At 37.5% G+C, this 21316-nt stretch overlaps 1 protein-coding gene across 3 annotated transcripts in view; it reads left to right on the top strand.

Moving 5' to 3' along the window:
• LOC132108053 (small G protein signaling modulator 2-like) overlaps positions 1-21316 on the top strand; it is a 48752-nt gene extending 27436 nt beyond the window's left edge. The window contains exons 4-24 of one of the 3 annotated variants that reach the window (XM_059514521.1): positions 3583-3747; positions 4276-4343; positions 4539-4687; positions 4780-4914; positions 5687-5811; positions 6226-6293; positions 6458-6621; positions 7361-7493; positions 9486-9620; positions 13064-13229; positions 14528-14592; positions 14699-14844; positions 14959-15087; positions 15181-15363; positions 17100-17465; positions 18225-18349; positions 18564-18646; positions 19061-19170; positions 19294-19390; positions 19492-19659; positions 20853-21316. In XM_059514521.1, the coding sequence (XP_059370504.1) occupies positions 3583-3747; positions 4276-4343; positions 4539-4687; positions 4780-4914; positions 5687-5811; positions 6226-6293; positions 6458-6621; positions 7361-7493; positions 9486-9620; positions 13064-13229; positions 14528-14592; positions 14699-14844; positions 14959-15087; positions 15181-15363; positions 17100-17465; positions 18225-18349; positions 18564-18646; positions 19061-19170; positions 19294-19390; positions 19492-19659; positions 20853-20941 (2869 nt within the window). In that variant the 3' untranslated portion in view covers positions 20942-21316. Of the gene's footprint in view, positions 1-3582; positions 3748-4275; positions 4344-4538; positions 4688-4779; positions 4915-5686; positions 5812-6225; positions 6294-6457; positions 6622-7360; positions 7494-9482; positions 9621-13063; positions 13230-14527; positions 14593-14698; positions 14845-14958; positions 15088-15180; positions 15364-17099; positions 17466-18224; positions 18350-18563; positions 18647-19060; positions 19171-19293; positions 19391-19491; positions 19660-20852 lie in introns of all 3 variants that reach the window. The other 2 variants (XM_059514519.1, XM_059514522.1) reach the window with 2 other exon arrangements.

Raw genomic sequence — 21316 nt, 5'->3', positions numbered from 1 at the left:
CATGAAGGTGAGTAAATGATAACAAAACTTTCATTTTTGAGTGGACTGTCCCTTTAAGTCTTTTTTTTCTCTCTCTCTCAATGGTGCCACAATTTTTTTTTTACCCCCAAACGGCACTATTCATTCTTGGCTTTCAGCACTTGTGACAGTACCCTAAAGCTTGATTTTTTTTCTGGAATCTTCTGTGATTTCTTTATTTCTCTGAGCACAGCGACGACTCTGAGCTGGTGTCTAGTTCTCAGTAAAAAATAACATTGCTTTCTGTAATGCCATCTCAGCCAAAACATACAGTACAGTACTGTTTAAAAGTTTGGGCTTTGTAAGATTGTTTTCATGTAAAAAAAAAAAAAAAAAAAAAAGTCTCATAGCATTTATTTGCTTGGAAATACAATAAAAAAAAAGTAATATTTTGTAATATTATTACAATTTAAAAGAACTGTTTTCTATTTTAATGTAATTTATTCCTGTGATGGCAAAGCAAAATTTTCTCCAATCTTCAGTCACATTATCCTTCAAAAATCATTGTAATATGCTGATTTGCTGCTCAAGAAAGATTTCATATAATTATCAATGTTATAAACAGTTGTGGAAATCATAATAAATTTCTCTTAGGATTCTTTGATGAATAGAGAGTTCAAAGTAACAGAAAATGTATAGAAATGTATATAGGCTAAAGGAAATGTACTATCACTTTCGGTCAATGTAATGCATCCTTGCTGAATAAAAGTATTAATCTCACTTGCTGACCGCAGATTTTTAATCAATAGCTTAATTGACCCTTCGCAGATGGTTTGATTGACAGGCACTCTGACCAATCATAACGCCGGAACTGTGTAAAATTGTTTATTGAAGTCTTGGAACAATATACCTTCTGATATTTACTCAGGTTTATTTCTAGCTAATAACAACTAAAGAGGAAGAGATGATCGGTTAACGTGCCACTTAAAACGAGGCTCCTGTCACAACACATTGTAGAGCCACAAAATGGTATTTATTGTTTGAATGTCTTAAAAAAATGACACTTTGTAAAGCCAAAAGTAACCTGCTTGTCTTGTCTGTCGATACATTTTCAGTGTCCTCTTTGCTCCGTGAAGTATTTTTCACTGTGAGAACATGATGTGTGGTGTGAATGAGAGTGCCATGGCTTGTCGGACATAACAACAGAAACTAAGGGGGGCAGGTCTTTGCGAAGGGTCAGTTACGGGGATTTTGTCCGACCTGCTGTTGTTTGTCTGACCTGCTGTCGGTTTTTATAATTATTAGTTTTTTCTAGAATCTTTATCTTACTATCACTCTCTGTTTTTTAAAGTGATAAAATATAACTTAATTCACACCATATTTCTGATATTATCGATCAATCTTATCAGATTAATTTTGATCGTTGACTTTTATTTTATATCCGTGAGTGCAGTACACCTGCAAAGCGTTTGCACTCGTTAGCTTGTCATTAGCGTTTTCATTCGAACCTATCGCTCTTTTCTTTTCTCCTCTCCTCTCCTCTCCTCTCCTCTCTCTCACTCCAGTTTTTCACAAGTTCATCAAACAACCGCAGTAAGAATATTTCATCAAGCACGGTGAGTAATGGCTTCTCCTGCTATTGTTATTTGCACCTCTTGCCACATGTACAGTTTATCTCTGTCGCAGATGAGGGATTCACATGTGATAAATGCAGGAAAATAGTTAGGCTGACAGAGAAGATTTCAGAATTAGAGACACGCGTCCAAACTTTAATTGAGTACAGTAAGAATGTTAGGGCTCTAGATACGGCTTTGGATGCATCTAGCTCAGGGATTCCTGTACATTGTTCGGTTCCGGCAACAGAGCCCCTGCAGCAGGGCAACTGGGTGACGGTGAGGCAGCGTAGTCATGGGTCAAAACACCGCTCTTCTGTTCCGATCAAAACATTAAACAGGTTCTCCCCACTCAGTGATGCACCCACTGAGAAACCTGATGAAAGTGCTCTAGTTATTGGTAATTCTATTGTACGGAACGTGAATATAGAGACACCAGTCACCATAGTCAAATGTTTACCGGGAGCCAGAGCGCCTGACATCTTGGCTAATTTAAAAGTGCTGGCTAATGCTAAACGTAAATACAGTAAGATTGTTATTCATGCCGGCGCTAATGATGTTCGACTTCGCCAGTCGGAGATCACTAAAAATAACATTAAAGAGGTGAGTGAACTTGCAAGCACGATGTCAGACATTGTAATATGCTCGGGTCCCCTCCCTGCTTACCGTGGTGACGAGATGCATAGCAGATTGTCATCACTCATTGGTGGGATGTCTAAGTGGTGCCCACAGAATACGTAACATAGGTTTCATAGACAATTGGACGAGCTTTTGGGGCAGACCTGACCTGTTGAAAAGAAGGTCAGCGTAGCCACCAGGATCCAGTCTGTATCCAGATCAGAGGGTCACTGCAGTCACCCGGATCCAGTACGTATCCAGACCAGATGGTGGATCAGCACCTAGAAAGGACCTCTACATCCCTGAAAGACAGCGGAGACCAGGACAACTAGAGCCCCAGATACAGATCCCCTGTAAAGACCTTGTCTCAGATGCCACCAGGACATGACCACAGGAAACAGATGATTCTTCTGCACAATCTGACTTTGCTGCAGCCTGGAATTGAACTACTGGTTTCGTCTGGTCAGAGGAGAACTGGCCCCTTCAATTTAGCCTGGTTTCTCCCAAGGTTTTTTTCTCCATTCTGTCATCGATGGAGTTTCGGTTCCTTGCCGCTGTCGCCTCTGGCTTGCTTAGTTGGGGACACTTCATCTACAGCGATATTGTTGACTTGATTGCAAATAAATGCACAGACACTATTTAACTGAACAGAGATGACATCACTGAATTCAATGATGAACTGCCTTTAACTATCATTTTGCATTATTGACACACTGTTTTCCTAATGAATGTTGTTCAGTTGCTTTGACGCAATGTATTTTGTTTAAAGTGCTATATAAATAAAGGTGACTTGACTTGACTTGTTGATGGTTTGAGTGTCTTCTATGTCCGATGATGCAACTCTAATCTTAGATGTTCCGGCTCTTGTGTTACTAGTCTTTTATCTGTGGGATATATCTCTTTTAATGCTCTGAGGTGAGTCTTTTGGGATGACACATGCTCTGTCACTGTCATTGTGTGAATATGTGTGTGTTGTCCCGGTTGGCTGAATGGCCCGGCAGGTTCGAGTGGGTTTTGTGACTTCATCTGGCCCTCCTGCACTGTTGTAGATGAGCAGCCAGGTCATCCTATTGAGATGCTGTATGGAGAAGTACATGGACTTAGAAACATCCACTGACAGGCACAGTCATAATCCCTTTTGTGTCTCTTGCTTCTTTCATAAAACCAGACAATGCAAGTATGGGATTTTAGCAGGTTATATGAGGACAAATAGAAGCCCAGTCTTAGCAAAAACGTTCTTTTTAACTTTTGGGGGGAATTTGTTCTTTAAAAAGATTATTACTATTGTGTCACTTGGTCGCATAAGAGAATTTGGTTTGTAATGACTCTTTTCGCTTATGTGTTGTTATTATGTGTATGCATTTTTGAACATTTTATTGATGGTCTTTCTCAGGAGAACCCAGAGCACAGGACAGGAGCCCCTCCGGAGGCAGGGTTCCTCTGTCGGCCGAGCGCCTCAGCCACTCTCTGCACAGGCCATCAAGCACATATGGGTCCGCACGGCCCTCTTTGAGAAAGTCCTGGACAAAATACTGGAGTATATTGTGGATAATGCAAGGTAATTAGCATCAGTACTGTACTTCGGTTCATAAAACTTTGTATGATTTTGTTTTTAGCATTTAAAAAAAAAGTATAATCTTTAGCAAGTCTACAAACAATTATCAGTTTTTTGTACTTTACATTATAATGTTGTGAAATTTTAAAATTGACAATTTATGAGTGATTATTTGAATTTATTTAGACAAAATATTAAAGAATTTTAATACCAAACATTTATCTGTTATTAGCATAACATGAAACATTTTTTTTTAAATTTCGCTTATTGATATCAGATGGAATTGTAATATATACGTGTATGCCTTTTTTTCTTAAATAATAGTGGCTGCATAACATGCATTGCTCATCTCTCTTATGCAAAGTGGCAAATTTGCCAAGATTAAGGTTTGACATTTATCATTTGTCCACTGTGATTGTTTGGGCTGTCATGTGAAGCTTGTAAAATAATGTGTTATTTGTTCAGCCTTTGAAAGAGGTCTCTGGTTATTGACATACCCATTGTGTGTTTGCTGTTTGTGTGTGTCTGTAGTAAGTATTATGAAAAGGAGGCTCTCATGCACGACTCTGTGTTTGGCCCGATACTGGCGGCACTGCTGGGTGAGTCTATCTGATGCATAAAACACACTCGATCTACTCCTATTACAGCTAATCGAGATTTATAGATGTTCTTCAATAAAACATTGTGTTCAAATGGTGTTAGCATTTATTATTTTATTATAATTCACTCTTGCATCACAATATGTTATCATATTCTATTTGTTTTGTGTAAAAATCAATATTTTTCGTCTATAGTCGGGCCTTGCGCTCTGGAATACACTAAGCTCAAGACGTCGGATCATTTCTGGACAGACCCATCAGCAAATGAGCTGGTCCAGAGGCATCGCATTCACGGGGCCCACAGGGGCCAAGAAGTGTCACCGGGCTGCAGGCCTGCACTTGGGGTGAGAATAGCATATGTATAGGGGTGCTTGTGCAGTAGTTTTGTTCTAGTAAATAATACATTTAAAATCCAATATTGATGTTTTTTCCTCAGATACGAAAGCGTCAGTCCTCTGGAAGCATGTCTGAGGACAAGTTTGCAGCCTCGGCGAGAGAGTACGTTGAATCCCTGCACCAAAACTCACGCATTAACTTGCTCTACGGAAAAAACAATGTACTCGTTCAACCGGTAAGACAATACACACACACACACACACACACACACACAGATGCAAATGCACTTACAGGTAAACTAGTTTAAGTAGCATCTACAGTTCTTTTGATGAGTGTAATTAAAAGGGATTGATTTTAGATCAGTGATCCCATCTAATCGATATTTGGATCTCAAGGGCTGCAGATTATGGGGTTTGAGCCAGAGTGGTGTAGATAGGTAGAACTGTTCAAATTGTTGCCTTCCCTTGTGTAATGAATGGTCAGATGGTTTTCCCTGGCATTTTTAACGGATTTCCTGGCTGCTAGTTGGCTACTCTTGTGAACTGGAAAAGGCAGAATGGATTAGACTTTACACCACATTAGATTTGTCATCAAATGAGTCAGGCACGAACTGAATGTGTGCATGAAAGTGTCTGTGAGATTTGCAATGGTGACTGATGTAACTGGGCACAGAGAATGCTGGGTCTGGCAAGGACATCTAGAAATCAATAGTTTAGGCAACCCTTGCCAAAAGGTTTGCAGTGATTCAGGTTTAATTGGATTTCTGTGTGAAACCTGATGCATGTCGCAGCTCTCATCGTCACAGTAAATCGTCAGAGACGTTTTATTTATGTCACTCTGTTGCTTATAACACTCATTTTTCTTTAGTTTCTCCTTTTTTATTCTCTTTTTCTTGCATGTTAACTTATAATGCAAAGAAAAGTGTATTGCTGCTGATTATATAAGATATTTTTATACACAGTTGGGGAAGCCACTGTGTTTTATTGAATAGACTTTGTTCTTTGCAGAAGAAGGAAATGGAAGTGCTGCGTGGTTACCTGTCTCTTCATCAGACGGCCGAAACACTCACACTAAAGTGGACGCCCAATCAGCTAATCAATGGCACTCTGGGAGACTGCGACTTGGAGAAGAGGTAATATATGCTAAACACATGGGGAAATCTGGTAAATTAGGTCATCAGATAAAATGGGCCGGAAGAGCTTGGAATGATTTGAGATGGTCAATCACTGCAATTCATTTAGCTACAAATGTACTTAACATGTAGGAACTGAATTGATTTGTCCGAGATTACTAGGTTATACAGAGCAATTACTTTAACAGAGGATGTACAGTACAGGAAAAGCATAAGATGAGTGTCCTGATGTGCTGATTGCTTGTTTGTAAAGATAAGGTTGAAATGTTTGTAAGAAACAAATAGCAATTTAAATGTGAGATTATTTAGCAAAAACAACATTGATTATTTTATTGAAAAGACTGTTAGGTTGATGATCTGTTTTAACAGAACAATTTTCTCTCTCTCAAACACACTTTGTTTATCACCCTGTAGTATTTACTGGGACTACGCTTTGAGTGTGCCTTTAAGACAGATCGTCTGCATTCATTGTCACCAGCGCCGTAAGTCTGATTTTATTTTATTTTATTTTATAATTAATATATTTATTATGATATTAAGCTTCAGTGTAGCACATACTTCAGTATCAGTTATTGATTTTATTCACATTATATCAGATTTGTAATTATATTATATTTCATTTAACATTCATGTGAATTTCTGTTAGCGGACTGTGGAGGTACTCTGGTGTTAGTAAGTCAGGATGGGATCCAGCGGCCTCCTCTGCATTTTCCTCCTGGGGGCCACCTGCTGGCTTTCCTGTCCTGTTTGGAGACAGGTTTACTGCCCCGGGGTCAGCTTGAGCCCCCCCTCTGGTCCCAGAAGGGCAAGGTGAGTGTTTTGCTACAGAAGTTATTACAAATCATGTAATAGAATGTTGAAATTTGTCAGTAAAATTTCAAACATCCAAATCATTAAAAAAAATTTAATGAAAATTAAAATTAAGATGCTGAAATTTTACTCACCCTCAAGGCCATCCATGATGTAGATTTGTTTTTCTTCATTGGAACAGATTTGGAGAAACTTAGTAATATGTCACTTGCTCACCAGTGTATCCTATGCAGTGAATGGGTGCCGGAACAGATTTGGAGAAACTTAGTAATATGTCACTTGCTCACCAGTGTATCCTATGCAGTGAATGGGTGCCGGAACAGATTTGGAGAAATTTAGTAATATGTCACTTGCTCACCAGTGTATCCTATGCAGTGAATGGGTGTCGGAACAGATTTGGAGAAACTTAGTAATATGTCACTTGCTCACCAGTGTATCCTATGCAGTGAATGGGTGCCGCAAGAATGAGAGCTCAAACAGCTAATTAAAACATCAGACTCCAGTTCATCAGTATGATTTTTTTAATGGAATCTCATTCTGACGGCACCCATTAACTGCAGAAGATCCATTGGTGAGCAAGTCATGTAATGCTCAATTTTTCCAAATCTGTTCTGATGAAGAAACATCACATTCTAGTTTTTTGCTGGTTGACACACTGCAGATTAATAACGAAATGTTCCTTATTTGAAGTGAAAAGCCTAGTTTAGTTTAATTATGACTTTGTGTGTTTGCTTAACAGGGTAAAGTCTTTCCTAAGCTCCGTAAGAGGAACAGCACAGCCCGTTTATTGGATCAGGATGGAGATGGCGAGGAGCAGATCGCTGCAGACTATGTGTTTCGCATCGTCTATCCAGGGCACCATCAAGACTCAAGTGAGGCTCAGCAGACATCTCTGTCTCTCTTCACACATCCAGCATCTGTCCATCTATCCATCCGTCTATCCATCCATCCATGACCCCAAAAGGATCAAACACTTCAAAGCCACACATTAATATTCATGAATATTTAATTAAATTAAATTAAATTAATATAATTTGAAGTGTGACTTAAGCATCCAATCTACATCTTAAAACCCTGTTGGTACTCACATATTCATTACTCCCAGCCACTGTTCAGTCAGACCTGATTTCCCTGATGTGTGAATGCTGAAAAGGGCTGCATCTATGGGATGATATTAGACTCAAAATGATTAATAGATCCATGCACAACTTTCCATGTACTGCATAAATTTTATGCATGTATCTACCTAACCACTAACAGATGCCTTTCAATTTGAGTCTGTGGAATTCAGGATTAAATGATTTGAACATTATTTGTGCATTCATTCACATCTCTTTCAGAGTCAATTATTGAAAATATTTTTTTTTCTGTAATTCAACGGCACGTTGTCAGTTATTCCTTCCTTGTATTAATAATAATAATAATAATAATAATAATAATAATATGGATTGCGAGCTGTGTGTGTGGATTGGACAAGGCTGAAAGGGCAGAACGGAAGTCTCAAAATTCAAATGAACAAATTGAATCGACCCAGAAGAGATGTGATTGCCTGATCCACAAATGCACATTTTAATCACAATTATGATACTTTAATACAAACTATAATATTTGTATTTACAAATATGTCTCTATTTGAACAAAATGCTGCAAATTGATGTAAATCTTAATTCTGCAGACACTAGTTGAAAGCATTTGTTTGAGTATGACGCACATTTGCGAATTTCTCAAATCATGTACATGTTAATGTATCACACTGGGCCTTGTTCATTGGTAGTTGTGTGTGTGGGCTTCATGAAATGCTGTGAACAATGAAAATTAAGTCTCAAAATCCAAATGAACCAAACAAGATGGACTCGAACAAGATGTCAATAAATGCACACGTCACCTGATCCACAAATGCATTGATTCCTTTTTGCATGTTTTAGCATCTTTTAGCAATTTATTATGTATGAATGCAGAACAGAACATTTTTATTCACAAACGTGTCTGTATTTGTTCACATTGCTGCACAATCATTTAATCCTGAATTCCACAGACTCATATTGAAAGGCATTTGTTTGTGGTTAATAAGATACATGCATAAAGTTCATGCAGTACATGGATAATTGTGAGTGCATCTATTAATCATTTTGAGTCTAATATCATCCCATATGGATCAGACACCATCCCCACATATCATTGTTGTCTGTGTTTTGTTATCACTTTTCTGTGGAACATAACAGCCGTTGTGGAGGCTGCTGGGAGGGATGTGAGTATTAGACGCAGCCTTTAGATTTTTGAACTGTTCTGACTGGGATGACAGTGCTCCTTTTTATATCTGTGTATGTATGCACTGCAAAAAAAAAAAAAAAAAGATTTTGGCTTAATTTCCTGTTAAAATATCAGAACATCCTTAAAACAACATCCATTTACTTGAGAAGCAAAATTGCTTAAGATATCAAGCCTCGTTTTCAAATGATTTACATTTTAATTCAATAAATAATAAACATTAGAATTTTTTTAAATACTTTTTTTTATCAGTTTATAATTTTAAGATTGAAATTTCATATTTAGGATAAACCTTTTGTGTTTTGATCATAAAAAAAATTAAGTTTAATAAATTGAAATTTCATAAGGCTTAAAATAAGGTTTTGAAACAAGTAGAAACAATTTAAATAACTATTAATTCAAGATGCGTTCTCTGAAAACAAGACTTAATATGGTATGCAGTTGTGCTCATTTTAAGAATGTTTATATATTTTACTGCAAAACAAGAAAAAAATACTGATAAAATTTTTTTTTTGCAGTGTGTGTGTGTGTGTGAGTGGAACGTGACTTTGCCTCAGAGGCGGGTGCTAAACTGTGTTCTTTTATTGCCCAAGCAGTCACTATAAACTACCACCACACCACGGGCAGTCGTGCGCCCTCTCTGGACGACGATGAGGAGGAGGAAGATAGACTTCACGCTATGATCTCTATGATCTGCTCACGGAACCTCACAGATCCTAATGCCATGAAAGGTTTTTATCTCTAGTGGCCCACTTCATTCTCCCTCCTTCTTTTCACCCTTCCTCTCCTCCCACTTTATTTCCATCCCAACTGTTACCTGGTCCCCACCACCAGCGACCCAGCAGTGTGGCCGGTTGTCTGTCAGTGAGGACAGATTGAGACCCGGTAGCGTCCTAGCGACCTTGAGCGTTATGGTTCCCTTGTCAGTCTTAAAAGTGTTGGCCTGATCTGTATGCTTGTAACCATGGTAATATTTGCTGCTAGGTCAAGTGGCACAAGACCCTGAGTGTGTGGAGCACACCTGCATTCCATTGCACAAGAGAACAATTGATAGATGTATATGAAAAGTCACTAAACACCACATCTTAATTTCCATTAATTTCCATAATTTAATAATAATAATAATGTTGTAAGTACAACATGCATATACTGTTTGTAAAACTAATATTTTTTGCTATAATGAATAGTTCTAACCCAAAACAATTTGGTAAGAAAATTATTGGTTTAATTTGCATAGTTTAAACTGTCAAATAATTTTTATTATTTTTTATTATTTCATTATTTTGTTTATTATATTAGATATAATAAATTGTTATAAGTACAATAAGTATAAATGTAAAAAAAAATCTATTTAGCTAAAATGTGTATAGTTCTCCACAATAACTAAAAAAAAAATCTAATTATTGAATTTATTTACATAATTTGAATGTTGACTTTTTTCATTCTTATTTTATTTTATTTATTAAATGTATTACATTTTTATAAGTACAATATGTATGTATATGTGTGTGTGTATATTTTGCTAAAATGTATTTCCTTTTGAAAAAAAAGAGTTTCCTTTTGCACTCTTTGGTTTACCTAAGTAAGTCCTTGGAGAAGTCTTGGTTATTTTTAGGTTCTGTGTCTTTATTTGGTTTCACTGGCAAATGCTTGAGGGCTTTGCATGTCAAGTTTGCACATGTTATGTATTACATTTCTTTTTCGTTTAAACTTTGCAGCGAATGTGCTCCACTGCTTACTTGTCAGAACTGTGTCTTCTTCCCTTTGTGAATTCTCTCTTTTCCTCTTTGGTTTGAGTTGTCGTTGTTGTTTTGGTTTTCCTCCTGTGTTGAGTCGGTTTTCTGCAATGCTGTTCACTGTAATTCTTCACTAACTGCAGTCACCTTTCATTATATCAGTTAGGTCCTGTGGGGTTCTGGTGTAGTAGAATCAAGAATCGTTCCGTGAATGCGCCGCCCATTCGATCATAGCCTTACCAAAGTCCCATAGCCCACGTCAGACTTTTAGGGAAAGATATTGAATATATGCTCTCCGTGCACATTGTTATTTTGGTTACAGCCAGTGTATAGCAGGTCACCAGCTCCAACCTGAAGAATTAAGGTGAAGAGCATTTACTATTGACTTTTTTGGTTCAGTTGATTCACTCTCTTCATGTTTTTTACAACTACACACAGTGTACATTCCTCTTCTTCATTTGTCTTTATTTTTGTCATGGTTAAATCTGATGCATCCAGCATGGTAAGAGTGGTTACTGTCTGTCCCTCTATACGACTCTCCAAGCTCTACCAGTGCCTGGCTTGATTTGTGACACTGTGATTGATTGATCGAATGATTGGCAGGTCTCCTGGCATGGCATCCCTGCATCGTTTTACACCTTTTCCTTCTGTTCATTCATAGATGCATGTTTTTGATATCCTTATATTTTAGGTTTGCTTTGATTTCATTATGTGTGTTTAAGGCCATTTCTAACAGGAAGAAATATCTGGAAAAAAGAAAAGTACATCTAAATTGGGGCTGTCAATTTATCCTTTTTAGTGGTATTATTTTAAAAAGAACAAAATATGCAATTAATTGTTTCCGCACCTACACGTTAAACAGAGCAGTTCTAGCTTAAAGGGATACTCCACCCCAAAATGAAAAATTTGTCATTAATCACTTACCCCCATGTTGTTTCAAACCCTTCAAAGCTTCATTTGTCTTTGGAACACAATTTAAGATATTTTGGATGAAAACTGGGAGGCTTGTGACTCTCCCATAGACTGCCAATTTGTCTCCTCTGTTTCTCTCCACATTGCTGTAGCACCATTTTGGAGAATATGAGCTGAACGCAGACAGCGTACGCGCTTCTGAGTCAGCCGCGCCACAGGGTTGTGCTGTTTTCTTTCAAATCAAGGCGTAAAAATACATAAATGTGGAGAGAAACAGAGGAGACAAATTGTTGAATAAAGTCATTATTTTTGTTTTCTTCATGTACAAAAAGTATTCTCGTCGCTTCATAACGTTACGGTTGAACCACTGATGGCAGATGGATTATTCTGACGACGTCTTTCATACTTTTCTGGGCCTTGACAGTGAAACTTACTTGGCAGTGTATGGGACAGTAAAAAGCTTACTGGTTTTCATCCAAAATATCTTTAATTGACGAACAAAGCTTTTACGGGTTTGGAACCACATGGGGGTAAGTGATTGATGACAAAAATTTTATTTTGGGGTGGAGTATCCCTTTAAAGTACAATCTTTAGGCAACACTTTTTGACGAACCACACTTACAGTATGTGATGCCAGCAACATGTTCTTACATCAAAAAACAAAAGAATGGGGCAGAAGAAAGGGATATTTAAAAAGCCAAACTACTGTAAACCAGAGATATGGTGTTTTTAAAATTGCAGTGCTCATGGTGAGAGATGCTAAGAAACAGCATCACTTGACTCGTACAGATACTGTTTAAAAAAAAAAACAGTGTAGACATTATGCAAAAGTAAGTTGTGTGTAAATGGCCCCTATGGATAAACGGATAGTTTTATGTTCAATAATATGGAAATAAAACACATATTACAACATCTAGAGGCTCTTTTCTTAATTTCGATTATGTAATTTGGATCTGCCAAAATAACGTTTTAAAATCATTTTAAATGAGATGTTTTATCAGTCATAATTGATATGAGTAAATGTGTTTAATGTTAATTAAATTATATATAATTTAATCAATGTAATGAATTTCTTTAATTGATTGACAGCCCTAATCTAAGTACCATTCAAAATTAACAAATTGCTAAATATATAAAACATTTAAATCAGATATATTGCATTTTACTCTTCCTTAATTATATCATGGTTGAGCTGAGGCCTGAAATTCAGTGAGCTGAATAAGATGTCCATCCCAAGAGCCTAATTTCCAGTAGAGATGTTTGATGTCCAGTAGGGATGTGAAATGAATTCCCATATGGCAGCTTTCCACCGTACAACAGCTTCTTATTGTAGAGTAACTCTGAGAGGAAAGAAAATACCCACTTTCAATGATCCTAGTAATATTAATGATCCTATATATCTCAAATATGTTCTTTTAAATGCAGGTTACTGGAGCAGGTTTCATGTTTGCTTATTCATCTCTTATTTCCTCTCTCTCTTTCTCTTGCTCTGCCTCTTTTCCATCTATTCCACTCCCACATCCTAGTAGACCACGGGGACATGATGCAGGAGATGCAGGGTTTTGGCAGCAGCCTGTTGTCATGGCAGCAGGGCGAGTGCACCAGTCATATGTCATCTTGTCTGTCCTGCTCCACTGGGGGCAGCAACGCTTCCGTCGAGCTTCCAGAGAGTTGTTCCTGCATGCATGACCGGTGAGAGTTTTATTTGTTAGAAAACCCATTAAAAACAGTAATATTGTTAATTATTAATACAATCGAATACAACTGTTTTGTATTTGAATACAAATGTAATATCTAATTTAATTACATCAAAATTAATTTTCAGTACTTGTTACTCCAGTCTTCAGTGCCATATCCTTCAGAAATCATTCTAATGCATTAATTCGTTGCTCAAGAAATATCAGTGTCAAAAAACATGATTTTACAGGATTCTTTGATGAATAGAGAGTTAAAAGAAAGGCATTTATTTGAAACAGAAATCTTCTGTAACATTATCTTTACTGTTATTTTTGGTCAATATAATGCAAACTAGCTTAAAGTAAATATATTAATCGTATAGAATATGATCTTATTTCATAATCTTATTTAATCTTATTTAATATTGTCGTTTCCATCCTGTATTGTTTTTGTTATTATGTGGTGGAAACATTTCTGCAATTCTGGAAACTTTGTTTTGCGTAGCATTTTATGCATCCTAAATATGTACAAATAAATAATATTCTTACACTTACGCATAATTATTTCAATTTACTGGAAATGACAGTAGGGTGATGATATTTTTCTTAAATTCTTTATTTGTTTCATCTCAAGGTCATTACTTGCTCTGAGACTAACCATAGTGAAAACGTCATTAGTAGTAATATTGTTGGTTGTATCAGTTTTTTTCTTTTCTTTTTTGTACAGATTTATATAGATCATTATCACACAATAAATATCAAAATTATTTATTTCTTAGTTTGTTTTGGTTTTCAATGAATTTTCATATTTTAAAATGTAAATTCTGACATTAAAACTGATACATAAATCAACAAAAAGTGATGAAAGCATACTGAAAAATTTCCATGACATTTTTAAAGTGACTTTCATATTACCAAAATAAAACAGATGCAATCCCTGAGACATAAGTACCCAGATAAAAACTTTTTGATTTGATTGCATCATAAAATAATTGCTGTTAATAGTGCTCATTGTCTGTTTGATTACGTATTTAATTGATTTTTCTGTACATTTCTGCCATATGTACATTAACTGACAGTCACCACTGATAAGCTACTACTAAATATTGTAGAAACTTAATTTTCTGTAAAGTTGCTTTGCAACGATTTGTATCGTGAAAAGCACTATACAAACAAACTTGAACTGAATATATTAAATATTTTATTGAGTGCAATATATATGCTGTTTGGCTGTAGTTTGCATACATGTTTGCAAAAATCATCTGACTAGTCCTCCTGTATTGGATGTTGCGGATGTTTCCCTTCTGTGTCCAGTATTCCACTGAAGATGCTGTGTCAAAATATGAAGAGACAGATTGTGTCTCGAGCATTTTATGGCTGTAAGTCCAAAGAAAATCTGTGCAATTTTTCATATCAATTAGTATAAAACACCCTCAGCTGTGCATATAGTGTTGTAATGCTCTCATGCCACTTTTCCATCTGTAGGGCTGGGTTACTGTCGGCACCTGTCCACTGTGAGGACGCACCTTTCAGCACTGGTCAACCACAACATTGTCCCTCCGGACAAACCCTGTGAAGCCTCCGGAGGGCTCAGCAAAGATGTGTGGAGTAAATATCAGAAAGACTGTAAGGTTAGCCTAGTACTCTTCAGTTCCGGTCACTAGAGGGTACTAGCGGTCAGTGGCATCTACCGTAGGTTGCAGTAGTCCCGCTGTCTCCATCTGTCCCTTTTTCTCTCTTGCCAGAATTATAAGGAGCTGGAGCTGCTGAGGTTGGTTTATTATGGAGGGGTGGAGCATGAGATCAGGAAGGAGGTGTGGCCATTTCTGCTGGGCCACTACAAGTTTGGGATGGGCACGAAAGACATGGCTCAGGTAAAGATTTATAAGCACTCTTCTTTGTCACAATAGTTTGTTGTGGTGTGATGTACGTTCTGATTGTCTGACATGCCCTCGTGTGTTTCATAGATTGACGAGAAGATCACAGCAAGGTATCAGCAGGCGATGAGGGAGTGGAAGGCATGTGAGGTCATTGTGAAGCAGCGGGAAAAAGAGATGCAGTCGGCCATCTTTGCCAAGTTGTCGTCAGGGAGCAGTATAGACAGCCACGTCCTCAGACTCATCCATAGGGACTCCACCATTAGCAATGAGGTCAGTCACAAGCTCTGTTTAAGTAAGTATAGGTTATTTACTTACAAACCTAGCAAGCTTCCTTGCTGCTTACATAGGCAGCATAGTAACACTCACAGAATCACTTAAGTGAATGCTTTGGGATTCTCTTATAAAGCAGAACCTTATATGGCACATAATCCTTTCTTACTTGCAGATCATTTCAATGTAGTTTGTAATTAGCATGTTCCTATACTGAGTGGTCATCGGTAAACATAATTATGTGCCTGACACAACAATTGTTTTGTTTTTATTTATACGTGGGAAGTCGTGGCCTAGTGGTTAGAGAGTTTGACTCCTAACCCTAGGGTTGTGGGTTCGAGTCTCGGGCCGGCAATACCATGACTGAGGTGCCCTTGAGCAAGGCACCGAACCCCCAGCTGCTCCCCGGGCGCTGCAGCATAAATGGCTGCCCACTGCTCCGGGTGCGTGTTCACGGTTTGTGTGTAAACTTTGGATGGGTTAAATGCAGAGCACGAATACTTGGCTGTATGTCACTTCACTTTTACTTATTACAATATTCAATACCACTCAGAACTTAAGTATGGATAAACATACATGCCACATATAGATATTGGGTAAAACAGTTCATTTTATATTTCACTTTTCAATACTTTTGAGTTTTGAATGAAATGTATGTTATTTATCATGTTAGCATGTTGCTAAGCTAACTGTTCAATACTTGAATAAGCATACGCAAATTTTGAGTAATATTTGGTAATAGTTTGTTTTTGATTACATACCAATACTTTTTTAGTATTAAATGTTTAATAATAATGTGTTGTTGGGATAAGCTAACTGTTCAGTAATTTAATAAACATTAACATATATGCCACACAAAGATGTTAGGTCAAATAGTTTGTTTTTGATTAGGCCTACATAATTTTGAGTTCCTAATGAAATGTATGTTTATTTGCTGTTTGGTTTTAGCATGTTGCTAAGCTAACTGCTCAATTCTTTAAAGGGGTCATCGGAGGCAAAATTCACTTTACATGTTGTTTGAACATAAATGTGTGTTGGAAGTGTGTGTATGCATCCACCCTATAATGATAAAAATCCACCCAGTGTTTTTTTTTTTAAATCCCTATATTAAAATCCCCTTTCTCAAATCAGGCTGTTCTGAGATTCCTGGCAGAATGATGTAGTTCTGCACAGGCCCCTCCCATGATTGACAAGGCCATCTTACCATTGACCTGCCCTGAGTGAGCTGTGAGCTGTCCGCCAATGTGTCGACTCCGGTGCAGGGGAAGACAAGAATGTCTTCGATTAAGTGATTGAGGTGTTTTGTTGTTGGATGTAATAATGAACATAGCAGTCGTCATTAACTGACATCTAAACCACTAAAGAAGCAGAGGATTAATGTTACTTTCGTTTTTGAAGGTAATGCGCCCTCTGATCTGCCTAAATGTGTTTATGTTCGCGCAAATCATTCATGATCCAGTAGAAGGTTTTTTTATAATCTTTGCAAAGCGCCTTTCCTAATAAGTGGTAGTTTGCAAGTTTCGTGGCGGAAGTTTACAGTCTGCTCGTCACACCACGGAAGAGAGGGGTGGGGTCAATAGAGCTCATTAGCATTTAAAGCAACATGGACTAATACAGCTTGCTGAAACAAGAGCTGATTTTGACAGGGTAAAAAGGGTGTTTTTTATGCTACCATTTAGAAATTTCATTTCTAAAGTCATCATATCCCATCCATCCCATCTCTTCTCTGTCTTAAGGTATTCATGTCTGTGGATGAGTCTGACGCAGGGGGTCACAACACCTCATGTGAGGGAGGAAGTACTCCCACCTTAACAACTGTGGTTACCCCAGCCATGTTAGCCCCAGACGAGAGGCCTCTGGTGGAGTTTGACTCTCCAGATTCAGGCCTGCCCTCCTCCAGGAACTACTCTGTAGCATCTGGACATTCCCAAATCATGTCCAGCATTGATGACGGACAGAGCATGGAGGAGGACACTACACCCACTGGGGTACTGGAGGAGCAGGGTGGACGGGACTCTCTGAGTGAGGACAAACTCTGCAGTCAGCTGGACAAACTCACAACCACTACTGAGGGCACGCCACCATCCTTCTCCTCTTATACGGTTGGTTAATACACTGTTTAAAGGGATAGTTCACCCAAAAATGAAAATTCTGTCATTCATTACTAACCCTTATGTCGTTCCAAACCCATAAGACCTTCATTCATCTTCGGAACACATTATTTTTGATGAAATCCAAGAGCTTTCTGACCCTCCATAGACAGCAAGGGTACTACCACGATCAAGGCATAGAAACGTTGTTAAAATGTGACATCAGCGATTCAACCATAATTTTACTAATTTACAAGAATACTTTTTGTGTGCAAATAAAACTAAAATAACGAATTCAAATTTAAATAACGAACGAGAGTAACATTGTTTACGTTCAGATCAAAGCATGCTCATGCATCGTGATTCTCTCCAAAATGGCTACAGGGTGACACGGAGGAGACGAATTGTTGAATTAAGTTATTTTTGTTTTCTTTGCACACAAAAAGTATTCTTGTAGCTTCAGAAAATTATGGTTGAACCACTGATGTCAAATGGATTATTTTAACGATGTCCTTACTATGTTTCTGTGCCTTTATTGTGGTAGTACCCTTGCTGTCTATGCAGGTCAGAAAGCTCTCGGATTTCATCAAAAATATTTTAATTTGTGTTTCGAAGATGAATGAATGTCTTACAGGTTTGGAACCACATGAGGGTGAGTAATTAAATTTAAGTTGATACACCATTACAGATTTACTACATTTATCACAGTCAAAATTGTAAAGGACAATGATTTATTCTGGTCAGTTGTTTTGTCAATGTGCTTGTGAGCAGATTGAGCTGTTGGACACAGTGGCTCTGAACCTGCACAGAATAGACAAAGACGTCCAGCGCTGCGATCGTAACTACTATTACTTCACTACCAGCAACCTGGAGAAACTGCGAAACATCATGTGCAGGTCAGTAGAGGGCCGTGTTGATCTCGCTGATCTGTTGTCTTCTCGTTCGGCTGTGTGTGTCTCTCTCAGAATAGCAGCTCATTGAATTTCAAATCCGTCAGTCTGTTAGATTAATTGAAACATAAATCACAGACTAACTATTTTTCTAAAACGGCTGAACTGAGGCTCAGTCGACCTCAGTCTCTTATGTCTTTGTCCTTATTTTATGATCCAGTTACGTGTGGGAACATCTGGAGATTGGCTATGTGCAAGGCATGTGTGACCTTCTAGCTCCACTGATGGTCATTCTGGATGATGGTGAGTAAGAGAGAGATTGAAACATAATAGACATAGAGACATGTAGTCTTCTTGATGTTTCACCTTGACTTGTATATTTATTATATGTGACCCTGGACCACAAAACCTGTTAGAAGGGTAAATCTTTTGAAATTGAGATTTATACATACATACCTAAAAGCTGAATAAATAAATATATATATATATATATATATATATATATAACGCTTTTTAAGTTTTCCAAAATAAATTCTTAGTAATGCATATATATATATATATATATATAGTCCTTGGTCTAATTTGATATATTTAAATGTTATTTAACATATTTTTGTATTAGGAACTATTTTCAGCATTAAAATTTTCGGTAAACATTTCATATAAAATATTCTAATTTTATAATTATGTTCTCTTCTTTTTTTATCCCCTCTAAAGAGTGCTTGGCCTACAGCTGTTTCACTCAGCTAATGAAAAGGATGAGTCAGAATTTCCCTACCGGAGGAGCCATGGACACTCATTTCGCCAATATGAGGTCACTAATACAGGTAACATGACACATGACCTTTCTTCCTCTTCCTGCCTGAGTCAGCGCTGTTGTCTTGTCTGTTCTTCTGATGCCGTCTGTGACATAATGAGTTCTGATCATGAAGGTTCTTATTTATTTTCAGATCCTTGACTCAGAATTGTTTGAGCTCATGCAGCAGAATGGAGATTACACCCATTTCTACTTCTGCTACCGCTGGTTCCTCCTGGACTTCAAAAGAGGTGAGGTTCATTTCAGATACTTTCAAACACGGTGAAGATGCCATATCTCAGATTGTACCTTCATTGCTTAACTTACTGTGTACCTTGTGTGTCTGTGTCAGAGCTACTCTATGAGGATGTGTTTGCTGTCTGGGAAGTCATCTGGGTCGCCCCTCGCATCTCCTCTAAGCACGTTGTCCTGTTCATTGCACTGGCCTTGGTGGAGGTGTACAGGGACATTATCCTGGACAACAACATGGACTTCACTGATATAATCAAGTTCTTTAACGGTGAGTCAACTGAATAGAGGACAGCTTTAAAGATGAAGTGACTGTTTTCAGATTTTCCAAACGCATTCCCTGCCTTTCATTGATTAAACAAAATGAATTGCTCCAACCCCCAAACCCACGCCATTGGTTGAGCCAACTTTCTCCATTGGCAACTGTTCAAAAGTAGCAGTGTGTTATAACAATTTTTTTTTTTTGTAAGCAACAAAAGTAAAAACCAAAATAAAGTAAAAACATCCCAATTGTGAAAACGGTTACAGTTTTAAAGAACTATTTCCCATTTTAATATATTTTAAAATGTAGTCAGGCCTGGGTTTGGCTAGTGAAATTTTACAGATTTCTAAAATAATGTGGTTAATCACAGTTCTTTCATGATTTAACAGGAAGGGGCAATTAACTTAGGACCAGGTAGGTATGGAAAGATCTTTTCTCACGTAACATCACTTAAAATTTGGTTTTTGTATTTACTTGCTTTATCTTTGCGTAATATTCAAATTTGTTTGATGATCTGAATCTTTTAAGTGTTAACAAATATACAAAAAATAAAAAAAAAACAGGAAAGGGGCTAAAACCTTTCATGGCACTGTATGTATATATATATATATATATATATATATATATAATAAATGTGCTACTATAAATGTTGTTACCTATATTAAATAATTGCCTTTTATCTGGTCATTTTACAAAAGATAAAAGCACATACTTTCATTTAGTGTAAAAAAAGAAATAAAATAAAAAATAATAATTCTACCCAGTATTACAGTAATTAGAGATGTATAAACCTGAAAACCTGAAAAATTTTTTATAGCACTTCTCTATGAAAAACTTTCAAATGTAGTCCTTGGAAAGCAGAATGAAATGGCACTATTAAAAACTGTGAATGTGTTAAAATGAAAATAAAATATATTACATTTTTATTATTATTTTTTTTACAGGAACACACTAACTTTGCTATCCCTTATAAAAAATGTTTTGCTCACCCTGCAACACCTCGTTGCAGCCCCCTGGGGATGCTTGAAGCTCTATTTGAAGAACCCCCTTGCAGGAGATGTTTTACTATTATACAACATAAAAAACAGCAAACTTCAGCTTTAAGATATCACAGCAGAGTTTTAAACCGGAAATGCAGCATGTGGCCATGTGAAAGTATCATTCTATTGAATAACTGTTTTCTTTGTGTTCCTCTCTAACAGAGATGGCCGAGCGCCATGACGTGCAGCACATCCTCCGAATAGCGCGGGAGCTGGTACACAAGGTGCAGACCCTTATCGAGAACAAGTGAGAATAAGAGTAGGCTGCCGCCCACCGAGTCCCGTCTGGCCAAATCTCCTCCTAGAGGCTCGAGACCGCCCAGGATCTGCCTCGACGTCTCGACTCTTAATATCGTTTGCCTGCCACAGAATGCCGTTGTGTCAGACCCTGGCGTTGTCTGCATGCTTGTGGTGTTTGAGCACACTGTGACTGAAGTTTTTTCCTTTCTTGCTGTACATGCCTCCAGTACACACTGCACAGATCAGGTCCTTTTAGATCTGCTTTTATAAGAAATGAAAAGCCTCGTACAGGGGCACAACTGTTTCCCTTCCCTAATGGCTGCCAAATGTACAGTAAGTATTCCACGATGAATAAAAACTAGCACAGTTTTGAATCCTCAAACCAA

The sequence above is a fragment of the Carassius carassius genome, chromosome 28 (genome assembly GCF_963082965.1).
Source record: "Carassius carassius chromosome 28, fCarCar2.1, whole genome shotgun sequence".
NCBI classification, from domain to species: Eukaryota; Metazoa; Chordata; class Actinopteri; order Cypriniformes; family Cyprinidae; genus Carassius; species Carassius carassius.
This window is presented reverse-complemented; position numbering and strand designations above follow the sequence as displayed.